At 47.5% G+C, this 15,029-nt stretch overlaps 2 protein-coding genes across 2 annotated transcripts; both read right to left on the reverse strand.

The window, feature by feature from the left end:
- Positions 1-1,242: 1,242 nt before the first annotated feature.
- On the reverse strand, positions 1,243-3,401 carry LOC109784348 (tyrosine N-monooxygenase-like). The gene is made up of 2 exons (XM_020342937.4): positions 2,338-3,401; positions 1,243-2,226 (listed from the first exon to the last, which is right to left on the reverse strand). The coding sequence occupies exons 1-2, from the start codon at positions 3,346-3,348 to the stop codon at positions 1,585-1,587; spliced, it is 1,653 nt and encodes a 550-aa protein (XP_020198526.3). The 5' UTR covers positions 3,349-3,401; the 3' UTR covers positions 1,243-1,584.
- A 1,619-nt stretch (positions 3,402-5,020) lies between these two features.
- On the reverse strand, positions 5,021-5,614 carry LOC109784350 (uncharacterized). The gene has a single exon (XM_020342940.1). It carries the CDS (start codon positions 5,612-5,614, stop codon positions 5,021-5,023), a length of 594 nt encoding a protein of 197 aa, XP_020198529.1.
- Between the last annotated feature and the right edge of the window lie 9,415 nt (positions 5,615-15,029).

Consider the following 15,029-nt stretch of genomic DNA (forward strand, 5'->3'; position numbering starts at 1 on the left):
GCTTTGGGGTGCCCCCTGCCCCCGTATGTAAAGGAGGAGGGGAGGAGGCGGCCGGCCTAGAGGGGCGCGCCATGGGGGGTCTTACTAGGACTCCTAATCCTGGTAGGATTCCCCTTTCCTTCTCCGGAGTGGGAAAGTGGGGAAGGGAGAGGGAGTAGGAGAGGGAAAGGGGGGCGCCGCCCCCTCCCCTAGTCCAATTCGGACTCCCATTGGGGGGGGCGGCCACCCCTTGTGGGCTGTACCCTCTCTCTCCCGTGGCCCATGAGGCCCATGACTTCCCCCGGGGGGTTCCGGTAACCCCACGGTACTCCGGAAAAATACCCGAACCACTCGAAACCATTCCGGTGTTCGAATACCATCTTCCAATATATCAATCTTTACCTCTCAACCATTTTGAGACTCATCGTCATGTCCATGATCTCATCCGGGACTCCGAACAATCCTCGGTCACCAAAACACATAACTCATAATACAAATCGTCATTGAACGTTAAGCGTGCGGACCCTACGGGTTCGAGAACTATGTAGACATGACCGAGACACATCTTCGATCAATAACCAATAGCGGAACCTGGATGCTCATATTGGTTCCTACATATTCTACGAAGATCTTTATCGGTCAAACCGCAATAACAACATACGTTATTCCCTTTGTCATCGGTATGTTACTTGCCCGAGATTCGATCGTTGGTATCATCATACCTAGTTCAATCTCGTCACCGGCAAGTCTCTTTACTCGTTCCGTAATGCATCATCCCATAACTAACTCATTAGTCACATTGCTTGCAAGGCTTATAGTGATGTGCATTACCGAGAGGGCCCAGAGATACCTCTCCGATACTCGGAGTGACAAATCTTAATCTAGATCTATGCTAACCCAACAAACACCTTCGGAGACACCTGTAGAGACTCTTTATAATCACCCAGTTATGTTGTGACGTTTGATAGCACACAAGGTGTTCCTCTGGTATTCGGGGGTTGCATAATCTCATAGTCAGAGGAATATGTATAAGTCATGAAGAAAGCAATAACAATAAAACTTAATGATCATTATGCTAAGCTAACGGATGGGTCTTGTCCATCACATCATTCTCTAATGATGTGATCCCGTTCATCAAATGACAACACATTTCTATGGTCAGGAAACTCAACCATCTTTGATTAACGAGCTAGTCAAGTAGAGGCATACTAGGGACACTCTGTTTTGTCTATGTATTCACACATGTACTAAGTTTCCGGTTAATACAATTCTAGCATGAATAATAAACATTTATCATGATATAAAGAAATATAAATAACAACTTTATTATTGCCTCTAGGGCATATTTCCTTCAAACCAATGTATCATCAGTTTGACTAGGAAATGTGCTCCTTGAGTTGAAATAAGTAAACAAATTAAGGGTATACATACATGCACAAGCGGCGTTAATGTACCACCGGACAAACATAAATTAACCAATTGAGCAGAATAATAGTTAAACCATGCAGAGCATAAAGCTCATGCATGACTATACTGTCGATGGAACTGGTTATTTGTGATAACACAGAATATTATTACGCTCATCTCCAGCCGACCAAAGATCTATTAGATGTCAATGGCGAAGTAGAGATGCATCGGCAGGCGCGGCTTGGCATGCAACACCAACGGCTTGGCCATGAATAAGTCATGCTCTGACTCACTGAGATCAATGGCCGACAACCCTGGTGGCTTGCTCCAAGTGAACCCCTGTAATAGTCGTCCAAAGACCATCACGCACATGGTTGTCCCAAGCGATGAGGCGATGCATCCGCGGCGGCCGGTGCTGAAGGAGATGAACCGCAACTCGTTCTCCGTGAGCACCACGTTGCCACCATCAGCCATATTAATGTGGCGCTCTGGCTTGAAGCAGAGCGGCTCATCCCAGATGGTTGGGTTTCGGCCAAGCCCAGTTCGGCTGAGGATGATGTGGCTGCCTTTGGGCACGCGGTAACCGGCGACTGTGGTGTCGGCTAGGGCAACATGTGGCACATTGAACGGCGCGACCGGGTGCAGCCGAAACGCCTCGCGAATGCACGCCTTGGCATAGTTGAGATGCGGGATGTCCGATTCCTGCACGAGCCGCTCTCGGCCCACCACCCGGTCCATCTCCTCCATCGCCTTCGCCATCACCTCTGGCGTGTTCGCCATCTCCGCCAATGCCCACTCCACCGCGTTCGACGGGTTGTCAACGGCCGCAAATGTTATGTCCTGCATCATCATCCCAATGCAACACATTAATAGGGTGTGTAGTCAACTTTTTTTCACCTAGTATACATGCTTGACCTGCGCTGACATTGCACGCATGCATGGGATACCTACCTGCGACTGCGCTTTGACCTCCTCGATGGCGAGCAGCGGCTTCCCCTCAGCGTCCTTCAGCGTGATGAGCACGTCGAGGAAGTCGTCGAGCTCCCTCCTCTCGCCGGACTTCCACTGCCTCCACCGCTCGTCGATGACCGTGTCGTGGAGCCGGTTCACCGTCGCGTTTGCCTCCTTGACCATCTTCTCCTGGCCGTCGAGGTCCAGTCCGCGCAGCCAGGGGAGGTAGTCGGAGACGCAGAACGCAAAGAGGAGCCCCATGGACGTGAACACGGCGTCCATGTGCTCCACCTCCATCGGGCCCGGCCCGCCGTCCGGCTGAGGCTCGCCGAAGTATCGCCGGCCGAAGACGAGCGAGCGGATGACGTTGCCGCAGTAGTGCCTCGCCACGTGCCTCACGTCCACGCCCGACGCAGACGCAGGCCCCGTGGCGAGGGCGTAGACGTAGCGGGTGAGGTTATTGGCCTCGTCAGCGCGGCGGTCGTGGAGCCACCGGTGCCGGGACGGGCAGACGATCTCCGAGGTGAGCACGCGGCGCATCTTCTTCCACTGGTCACCGTAGGGCGAGAGCACGGCGTTCTTGTACCCGCCGCTGAAGGCGGAGGAGGCGAAGGTGAGCGGGCGGGAGGCGAAGTTGGCGTCCTGCTTCCTGAGCACCTCGCGGGCGATGCTGGGGCAGGTGACGGCCACGACGTGGACACCACCGAGGCGGACGCAGGCGATGTCGGTGCCCATCTTCTCCATCATCTGGTGGATCCACCGGAACGCCGGCTTATTGAACATCATCTCCGGGAGGTTCCCCACCACCGGCCAGGGCACCGGCCCCGGCGGGAGAGCCTCCGCCGACGTAGCATTAGTGATGCTGGAGCTGCGACCACCGGCACCGCTTGGGATCTTGCTCTTGGGGCGCCTGAGCAGCAGCAGCCTCTGGATCGCGAGGTTGATGAAGGCTAGCACGAGCAGTAGCGCCTTGGCAGTGGCAGAGGAGAGGGATGCTCCCATCTTCCCCATTGAAATCTAGCTGTAGCTCTCCTCTGTTCGATCAATCACAGAGGCAGTAATGTGAGAGCTTGGGGTTAATTAGTTTGCCAAATGAGAGGCTAGCTAGGTGTGCTCTCTAGCTATGCATTAACCCCTATTTATAGTGTTTCTATGCATTGTTCCGTGCATGCATTGGCGACCAACATGCAAGGCAAGAGGTGGTGACGCCAAGAGAGTATGCATGTAGGGATGGAATTTTAACTCGAAACTCGCGAGCTAAACGAGTAGTTCGTGACTCGGCTCGACTTGGCTCGAGCTTTAATCTGAGCTCGTTAACAAAACAAGTTTAACGAGCCGAGCTAACAAGTTACTCGTTTTGACTCGTTAAGCTTGTTAATCAAAAGTGACATGAGATAAGTATCAATATTGTGTAGATTGTTGTCATTTTTGGATTGTACCAAGTTTTCCTTTAGTGTAAATTGTTGATTGTTGTGATGTGTGAAGAAAAATTATGTGTCTACAAACATATTTTTTAGATTATCTGCTTAATTACATAATACATATATTTTGTTATTCACGTCTATAACAAGTTTAACGAGTTAAACGAGCTAGCTCGCGAGTTACATGAGTCGAACCGAGTTTTAATCTAAGCTTGTTATGTTAACGAGTCGAGCCAAGCTAACTCATTATCTTAACGAGCTCTAACGAGTCGAGCCGAGCTGGCTCGACATGACTTGAATTCCACCCCTATATGCATGTTTATTTTGTGCACGTTTGAACAAGTTTCTCGTTTAAAAGTCAATTTTCACAAAAGGCAATTGTTTTGTTTTGGTGAAGAAAAATTATATTATTCGTGAATATACTTTTATTTTTACATGTGTAGACTAGAGGGTAGCTTGCCTTTAAGTATCCTATAATATACCTCTGAATACTGATAGATTGCATACTAATAAGGATTTGGAAAGTAATCCCTCTGTATACTAATATAAGAGCGTTTAGATCACTAAAGTAGTTATCTAAACGCTTTTATATAGTTTAGGGAGGGAGTACTAATGAGAAGGGTAGAGAAGAAAACAGATGCTTCGAAAGGGAAACAAAACTCTTATTGGGGCAAACAAATTTGACTTAAACCATGTTTGACAAATGTGTCTTTTGGTATTTTCTCTATGTTTGAAGTGTCTAAAGTTCGTGAGAAGAGATTATCCTTTTTAGGGAAAGGTTACTTTGGAAGGAAGATGATTGGTTGAGAAAATTCCACCTGGTCAACTGGAAAATAGGGTGTCAGCCTAAAGACCGCTATGGTTTGGGTGTACTGATTCATAAGAAATGTTTATTAAGTAAATGGTTTTGAAGATTAAAAAACGCTATAGCTTTCAGGAACTGTTTAGAAATAAGTATATGAAGAATGCTACCTTAACTATGTGTAAGGTGTAAGAGCATCTCCAACAGCCGCGCAACATGCGGCGCGCTAAAAGTCAGGATACAGCGCCACGTGAATCAGGTTTTGCGCGCGGCGGCGCGCTGGCTCCAGCGGCCGCCGCAAAATAAAGCGCCCCGAGCCGCTCCAGCAAGCGCGCTATATTTTGTACATAGTTCAAGTCTTCTCCTACAATACATAGTCTCATAGTACATAGTTCTACGATACAACCGCGTACATATAGTTCTAGTCTTCTCCTACAATACATACTCTCACATAGAACTACTACTCGTCATTCTCTGACTCGGATTCTGTCTCGGTGATGTCCTCCTCAGACGTTTGAGCATAGGCGTCAAGGAACCGATCATCGCGGGAGTCCCAGGACGACGCATCTCCTAGCGCCATGTTGTATTTAGCGACCGCCTTCCGCGTTCGCTTGTCCTCGCGATAGGTGGCTCGCTCCTTCCTCTTCTCCTTCCTCTCCGCCCTCCTCTTGGCGAAGAACTGCTCCTCGTTGATGATATCTTGCGGGAAGCGTTGCCTCCACAACGCCATCGCTTCCTCGTCCATCTCGGCCAGGCTGAGACGGCGCTCCCGCCTCCGGTTTTTGCGCCGATCCTCGTCGGCGATAAGCCGCGGGAAAGGAGCCAACTCATGTGCCCGCTCTGGCGTCGCCACGTCGTTGAAGTTCATATCCCAACGGGACCGCCGGAGGCGCCACGCCGCAGCGTCGTACGCGCGGGCGCAGTCCTGGGCGGTGTCGAAGGTTCCGAGGCCGAGGCGCACGCCGCCGCCCAACCGGATCGAGGTGGAGTAGGTGCCGGACGGACGCACGCGGACGCCGCTGTAGCCCGAACCTCCCCGGCGGCGAGGCGGCATGGTGGCGCGGTGGTGTCGTGTCGGCGGCGAGGAAAGAAAGCGCTAGAGCGAGCGAGAGAGAGCGGCAGAGGCGCTGCAATTTATAGGCGCGCCGGACGCGGTGCGCCAAATCTAGCGCACGAGCTGCCGCCTTTTCCCGCGCGCGCGCTAGTTTCCCGCTACCGCTGGAGCGCGCGAAAACGTCCCGCGCGCGCTAAAAGCCCAGTTTACCCCGCGCGTGCGCCTTTTGGCGCGGCTGTTGGAGATGCTCTAAAGCTGGGTAATCACATTTCTGGTGAGGATTAATGAAAGTAAAAGACATATTTCCCAAATTGTGTAGGATGGTGGTCGGAAATGGTAACAAAAGTGACTTTCGGGAAGATCTTTGGTTAGGTGACAAACGAGAGTTATTTTCTACCATGGCCGGGGCATACCGTGCATGCATCGACCCTCCGTTGTTGTTTTCGGTTGTTGGCAAATATTGTTTTATTGAGATGTTTCCTTCGTTTTTTCCTTGTTTAAAAGTGCATAATAACATTTTGTTGTGTACCAAAGAAATAAGATGGCACTTGTTTCAGATTGGATTTGCTCGTACACGAAGGTAAACAAACGGAACACTATGTTACGCTTTGAAACAAGAAACAAGAAACTATCGAGACACGTCAAATTTTGCCAAAACTAGAAAATGCAGTACTGATCTCAAAGCAATAGTAGAAATTGGATCGGCACAGTAGATCCCGTACATGATAGCATATCATTTTCGGAGGCAAAACTATTATGCTTCAGTTTCTTAGACCTCACAATCTTAACTTTAGTGTAAACATTAGTGCAGCAAATGTGTTTAATTAGGGCCGCGGTTGTAGTACTAGATTCATATGGTGCGCTGATTTATTTATTTTTTGCGAAAATGATCAAATATATTATAAAGATTGACCAGAAATACAAAACACCTCAAACATAATAGAAATTACATCGAGATCCATGGACTACCGAATGACCATTGCCACCTTCAGAATGAGCCGCCGACGTGTCGTTGTCGCCGCTCCCATACCGAAGCCGGCTTGACCTTGTTGATGACAGCCGGAAAGTCTTTGTGCACGTGCCTCTAAGGACCAGCGCCCCAGAGTCGTAGTCATCGCCGTTGATTCTTTGAATAGATCTGAAGAACCTAACACCAAATATCGCCGTTTAGTACGCACGACGAGAAACCCTAACCTCGCCGCCCGAGGAACTGGCAGAAATCTATGCCGAAGCTCTGTCTAATTTGTTCCAATAGACGAACTTGAGGAGGATCGGAGTCCAGAAGACTGACTCGAAGAAGAAGCGTCATCATCTGTCCAAACATCGTCCCTGCGAGGACTAAAAACCTACCTATCTACTAGCCGGATTCGAGGCACAAGAAATCCCCTCCCCGCCACCGGCCGTCGGAACGGCAAGATGGGGGAGGCGAATCCACAGACTTGCCAATGGAGATTGAGGGGCGGAATGCTTTTCCTAGTCGTTTTGCGAGAGGGGGGAAAGAAACGTTGATTGCCAGAAGTAGAACGAGAGCGACCGCGAGATGGGGCAGTTTCAAGGTTTATGTGAAATCAACGTACGTACACTATGCATGGATGCATGTATCGCGCGCGCAGCGTGCACGTCTCAAACTAAACTCGGTCCTACCCATCAGGTGGTCACCGGTCACTGCAGCATGCATGCATGATGTAGGAGTACGACTTTCCATCATTAAAGCATGCGTATATTTTTTTTTTTTGCGGGATTAAAGCATGCGTATATGCATCGTACTGCTGCGTTGCAAGTCGCGCGCAGACTTCTGCAGTCCGGGACCCACGTGTCAGTGCTGGAAACCGATGTTGACCAATATTTTTTTCATTTCACCAGTGGTATAGCGTGAAAACTCGAGAGATTGTCTGCCCCGGCCGGCCCGGTCAGGGCGCCGTTATGTACGCGGGCAAAAAAAAAGATAGGATTCGGTCGAAAATGAAAACTTCTCGGTACATACGCACTTTCTTCGTTCCAAAATAAGTGTCTCAACTTTGTATTAATTTTAGTGTAAAGTTTACTAAGTTTGAGACACTTATTTTAGGACGTAGGGAGTATGTGGCTGACATGGTCGTACGTCTAAGAGCATCGATTGATCTTGCATTGGCATAGCACGCGACGCGACACAAAACACACGGTCGATCTTACGATGTGATATATACAAGCTACTTCCTTCTACCAATTTCTACGCCTACTCGCTTGCACATGCGTACGTAGGTACTCTCTCCATCCCAAAATAAGTGTTTCAACTTAGGCCACTGCTGATCGAGTACATACGGCGTTGCTTGCTTCATTGGACAAGTCGTCGTCTACGCCCCCCATTGATCGATGAACCAGCCGGCGACCGTTCACGATGGTTACACAATCATTATAGGCGAAACAGATGGAGCTGACCAGCCACGATCGAGCTAGCTATCTTGGCCAGCAAGAGCTGAGCGGCGACATGTGAGTGTGATGTCTCCGCCGCGGTGGCCCGGTCCGGTCGACGGTAATTAACCAGCTTCCCCCGCCGCGTCGAAGTGATCAACTATTTGCACGTGCATGCAATGTACTACTACAAGAAAAGGCAAAACGATCGACCTAGAGTTGAGTTGAGGCTGCTTCCAGATTTACCACCCAGGTCCGCCTGCTGGTCGTGCAAACGAGTAACGTGACATGCATGCACGCACGGGATATACCGTGCAGGCATCCACACCGTCTGTCGCTCTTTTGTGATTTGCACTATGTTTTATTGGCTGTTGGCGCAAATTTACGATGCTACACAATGGAACATTATGTTACACTCTGAATCAACAAGAAACAAAACTAACAAGACAAGACAAATTTTGCCAAAACTAGAAAATGTAGTGCTAATCTCAAAGCAATGGTACGTAGAAGGAGTATCCTGTACATCATCAATGGTACGTAGAAGGAGTATCCTGTACATCATGGGGCCGTTCGGAGGCCCTCCGCTCCGCGCCTCCGCTCTCTAAGCGGACGGAGCTGCGGCTAGAAAATTTAGAGTGGCCGAAACGATGCTCCCCAGCTCCGCGTATTTTGAGAAGCTGGTGGATCCCTAAACGGCCCGATATGGTAGCATATCATTTCTTGGAGACAACTCCACTATGCTTCAGTTTCTTAAACATCAGAATCTAACATTTTTAGTGTAAACACAGCGTAGCCATTGTGTTCAATTCCCAGCTTCGGTAGTCGTGCGCTGATTGCCAGAACTAGAACGGAGAGCGACCGTTTTGAAAAAGTTTGTAAAATCAACGCACGTATGTGGCGTGTCGATGTGACACTCTGCATGCATGATGCACGTCTTCCATCATTAAAGCATGCATGCATGCATCCTATGTGTCCACGGATTTTTTTTCCATCGTACGTACTACGCTGCAAGTCGCGCGCAGACTTGTGCTCTGCCGGGACCCACGTGTCAGTGCTGGAAACCCACCGTTGACCAATATTTTCTTGACTGTAGTATAGCGTCAAAAAGAGTTGTGCTGCGAGATTGCCGGCCCGGTCAGCGCGCCGTTACGTACGCGGGCCAAGAAAAGATAGGATTCGCTCGGTCGAAATGGAAACTTCTTGGTACGTACCGTAACGTACGTATGTGGCTAACATGGTCGTACGTATATGTAGGAGCACCGAATCGATCTTGACGTAGCACGCGACGCGACAGAAAATACATGGTGGATCATACGATGTGATGTACACTACTCCCTCGGTCCCAAAATGTAAGATGTTTTATTGACTCTATCATTGTAAAAAAAAAAATCTTATATTTTAGGACGGAGGAAGTACGTAGTAGAAGCTACTTGCTTGCTTCTACCTTTTTCAACGTCTACTCCCTAGCAAGCGCTTGCACATGCGCCGCGTACGTACTCTGTGAAATTTCCAGGCAGGTCAGTGCACTGCCGATCGGGTACGGTGCTGCTTGCTTCATTGAACAAGAAGTCGTCGTCGTCGTTGACCCCCATCGATCGATGAACCAGCCGGCGACCGTTCAAGGCCGATCGGCAATTGTAAACCCAACATGGGACGACCTCTGAACCGGAGCTGATGATTACCCAATAATTATAGTAAACCCAACAAGGGACGACCTGAACCGGAGCTGATATAAAAACGGCCACGAACGACCTAGCTTGGCCAGCAAGAGCTGAGCGGCGACACGACACGTGATGCCTCCGCCGCGGTGATCCGGTCCGGTCGACGGTAAAACCAACTTCCGCCGCGTGGAACTGTTCAATTCTTGCATGTGCATGCAGTGTGCAAGAAAAATCGAAACGATCGACCTAGAGTTGAGTTGAGGCTACTTCTTGATTTACCACCCCGGTCCGCCTGCTGGTCGGGCAAACGAGTAACGTAACATGCATGCACGTACACACCTGCAAAGCAACGCTTGGCCAGCATGCATGCATTGCATACGCGAAACATGTCAAACAGAAAAGAAAGAAAAAACACGTCCAGCCCTTTGATCTCGGCCGTTCAGTTGGCATCGGATGGGCGCAATGGATTCTCACATGAAATTTGCTGGCATAATCCTGCTGCTGGACAAGTGCTTACATGGAAAAGGTTAATCTAGCAGCATCGCTGATTTTTTCTTTAGACAAAGGTAAGGCTCGACTTCATGAATAGAGTTAACCGCCGGTGTCATAAGCACAAAAGGTAACCAAGTACAAGACGGTTTCCTCGGTACACACAATCTATGAGCAAGGGCAAAGACCAAGTGGCATGCATGCCGGCACACAGAACAACAAACATAACAATGGACTAACGTGTGGGCGGAATGCGGCTGCTGGCGATAGACGTCATGGTCCTTAACAATGATGCAAGAAACCCTCACGCGATTGCGCCTTCCTCGACATGGCGACACCTAATCCTCGCCTCCAACAACACTTCTATACATCGCTCTCCACCACCTCCCTTCACCCCCAGCGCTGTGTTGCAACGCTGCTCAGCCATTCTGTCGTCGTGTTCCCTCCGCTTCGTGTCGTCCCCGATGATGTCACCCTCATCACAATGGAATCCAGCGCCATTGTGGCCCCAGATACCTCCTGTGTTAGGTCTCTCTTCTTCCTTCTTGCTCCCATTCCTCCATTGTCTCTCGTTGATATTAACTGAATAAGGACGGTGACTGGCATCTTACTTGCTAATCCTAGGCATCAATGTTAATAACAATCGGATTGATTCTCCAGTTCTTACGTGCAATGCAAAGTCAGCAGGTTTAGTGGAATCCGATTTTGCTTCCAGGCTTGAGAAGTATCTGATCAGCCCGTTGTTAAACCTGGACTTGACTTTTCCAGCTAACTGAACGACACCACATAGTGGCTTCAGACTTTGAGTTAAACTGACAGGCCGCTCATTGCCACTATATATGGTCAAGTTACATTGCGGATTCTAGCTTCAACCTGCGTAGTGGTATACTCTATAGGTCAGCCTAACATTTCATATAATACATGTGGTACTCTAGTGCATAATATGACGAGGACAAAACAAATGCACAATTTTTCAGAATATATCTGCATGTAATTCATGCTCTTCATTGTACGTTAGTTGTTGACTGGATGAAAATCGAAAAACCATGAAGAATTTTAGGTTGAATTCATGTCTGAATGCAAGTAGTTGATATAGCAACCTATATTAACATTGTTAGTTGCTTAGAAAATGTGATATGTATACTCATTTTAGGACTTGAAATGTAGTACATCCACCATGTTCTGTTAGTTGTAAACCTACATGTTTTAAATTTTCTATCTTATATTTTGATGTCACGGTATCGAACTGAATTGCTATCGGCTGAAAGTGATAAAGTTGATGATTTGCTAAAGTTGATTATTTCATAAAATTATTCACCGGATGGGTAGATCAAGTTTTGCAAATTGATCAAATTGACCATTGTCTTATAGATCAAGTTCGAAGTACATGTGAGTGAACCATTCTTATGTTTCATCTTTAGAGTTCCTGTCATGGACCAAACTGCTACCATGTTAAGCACACTAACTGCTCCTTTTTCTTGGTAAGTCCATTTCTGCTAATTCTATGAGAAATGTGCCCAAATTTTCTACAATCTATAGTATACCATCCTACATCTAACATCACTCTAGTGTCGCTTGCACAATTGTTAATGAAGGCTAAAATCTGGCAAAGCATCTCAAGTTTGTTATGTACAAAACATAATAAAAGAAGACTCAAAAGAGGGGGAAAAGACCCTACTAAAATAGTAGAATAACCATAGAAAGAATATATATGGTTCCTCTCAAAATTGATTATTTATGATGCTTTTTTTAAGTAAAATACAAAGGCTCAAGACTTGTAATCATCAAGCAAGATAATTTAAGCAATGTGCTAACATTAGGAAACGGTATCAATCCAGAACCTCCCATTAGTTCGCACTATCAGCTAATGCAAAGGATATCAGATAATGAGTTGGGACAAATAACTTTACAAAATAATAGAGAAACATTATTTGGAAGTCAGTCCATAAGTTGGAGTTAATGCCACAAAAAGGGTCAATGTTGACATTTCTAAAAATTATCATCAACAATCACCACAAGAACCGATAACTTCCCATCAAGGTAAATAAAATTTAGTTTATAACTAACAACAACCTTGCCAGTTTATAATTGACAACAGCCTTGCCAACACCATCATCCTTCTTTGTGAACACTTCATTACTATCCAAAGGGTAAAGACATATGAATAAAATTGTAAAGCAAACTACACTTTCTAGTAGCAAAAAAAAACTTCAACCTAAATCTAAACAAGTACATGTCAAGGTTAGAGGAATTTCAAGGCAACCCAGTAGTGGAAGAAAGTCCCTCGTGTAAAGAAATACATGGCCAAGTGATTAATTGCTTTCCTTTCTTAAAAATGTGATAATGTCCAGCATGGTAATCACGGAACTTTGCCTGCCATGAAAGATTTTAGTATCCTGCAATCAACTCCTCTCACCCTCTCTGTTTGTAGATACAAATAAGTGAGAAACTATAGAATAGATATTCAATCAACAAACAACACTATAAATAAGATACACCGTGTTTCACTACTAGAAAAAGGGCTATAGATGGGATTGACACTAATGGCGCACCAGACAAGCGGTGCGCCATTAGTATATACTAATGGCGCACCACCTTCTGATACGCCATTAGAGTTGAAACTACTAATGGCGCACCTAGCCCAGGGTGCGCCATTAGTATCAAAAAAAAAATTTAATTAGTGCGCCTGTCCAAACATACTAATGGCGCATCCAGGCACAGTGCGCCATTACTAGTTGTAACTAGTAATGGCGCACCTGCCGGAAAGTGCGCCACTAATGTTGTTTTTTCTATTACATTTTTTATTCCCTTTTTTGCAAAACTACTAATGGCGCACTGTTCCACCGTGCGCCGTTACTAGTTTAAACTAGTAATGGCGCATTGTGGAACAGTGCGCCATTAGTATGTTTTTTTTGTAAAACTACTAATGACGCACCACCAGAAGGTGCGTCATTAGTAACCTGGATTACTAATGGCGCATTTAGAGTTGGTGCGCCATTAGTAAGTGGGCAGCAACAAGATATTTTGGACAGCCTCTCCTACCCACACTCACTTTCTCCCCACTTCATTCTCTCCACCTCCTCCTTGTCTCGGGTGCCTCCTCTTTTTCACCTCATTTCCATCATAGATTCATTCAATTTAAGTGGTTAAATTACCTTGTTTTGATAGGTAAGTAAGGGAGGAAGCTATATTTATATTGTTCTCCCTACAACAATGTGCACATGCACTTTTTATGGCCTAGCTAGATCTATGTATGTTCGTGGTGTTGCATATGTTTGTGGTGTTGCATATGTGTTTGTGTTTGGAGGTGTACCGGTATTTGAAATGCGATAGTTGCCAATATTTTGCCGGAATGTTGATTCATTTCCGTTTCGGCGAGAATTTTGGCATTAAGCATTCTTTTTGGTCCTATTTTTAGGGAAAGTCATGCCAAATTTTTTCTTGGTTCTAAAATATCGTTTTGCTCTACCCCGCAGGCGACCATGGTCCGCATGATGACCGAAGGCATCGTGAATAGGTTTTTGAGGTCCGCGAAGGCCGAGATGCTTCAAAAGAACGAGACGGAGATAAGATGTCCGTGTCGAAGATGCAAGCTGAAGAGCCTTATTGCGGACCCGGAATCCGGGCAGGTGCGGGACCACCTGCTCTTGCGTGGTTTCATGGATGGCTATCGGTGGCAAGGTGATGAAGATGACTACGAAGTCGTCCATGGGGGCCGGGCAAGAAATGAGGAAGGGCAGCAAGACAACCACCGCGGCTCGGGCGGGTGAGAAGACGAAGAATCCCCAGGAGATGATCACGACGGTGATGCTGTACACAGTCATCATGTAGAAGATGCATGACATGATGATGAGGAAGATGCCGGAGCAGACGACGAGCATGATCATGAAGATGATGATGCCGGCGGAGCAGACGACGCTGGACCATCGATGGGCTGGGTGCAGGACCCTCATATTCAAGAGCTGCTTCTCAAGCAGACGGATAACGCAAGAGCTGCAGCCCGAGAGAAAGCCAAGATGGATCAACTTGAGTTAGACGCGGTTACTCCATTGTATGAAGGATGCAGGCCCGAGGATACCCGCCTGAAAGTAACGCTCATGGCTCTGGAGATGAAGGTAAAACACAAAATGACCGACGCATGCTTCGACGAAAACATGTCATTCTGGCACGAACATCTTCCCAAGGGGAATAAGTGCCCGACCAGTTTGGAGGAGGCGAAGAAAATCGTCTGTCCTCTGGATTTACCGCACGTGAAATACCATGTGTGCATGAACAATTGCATCATTTATCGGGACGAGCACGCGGAGTCTACCATATGTCCGGTGTGCGGCGTCACTCGATACAAGAAGAGGAAGAAAGCTCCTCGAAAAGTGGTGTGGTACTTTCCGATCACTCCTCGTCTGCAGCGGTATTTCGCGGACCCTAAGGTAGCAAAGCTCCTGCGTTGGCACGCGGATAGGGAGGAGAAGAAGCGAGAAGATGACGCAAATGATCCGGAGATAGATAAAAAAGACAAGATGCTGAGTCACCCTAAGGATGCGAGCCAGTGGCAAGCGTTGAACTTCGAAGACCTAGAATTTGGGAACGATCCAAGGAACATCGTGCTGGGCGCGAGCACCGATGGAGTCAATCCGTTTGGCAGCCAGAGAAGCACACATAGCACCTGGCCTGTGTTTGTGTGGATGTACAACCTTCCCCCCTGGTTGTGCATGAAGAGGAAGTACATTCACATGAGTATGCTAATTGAAGGACCGAAACAACCAGGGAACGACATCAATCTGTATCTGGGGCTGCTGAAAGAGGAGCTTGACACGCTGTGGAAAACGCCAGCCAATACGCGGGACGCCGCAGAGAAAGAATATTTCCCTATGAGA

This window comes from Aegilops tauschii, chromosome 5 (genome assembly GCF_002575655.3).
Source record: "Aegilops tauschii subsp. strangulata cultivar AL8/78 chromosome 5, Aet v6.0, whole genome shotgun sequence".
NCBI lineage: Eukaryota > Viridiplantae > Streptophyta > Magnoliopsida > Poales > Poaceae > Aegilops > Aegilops tauschii.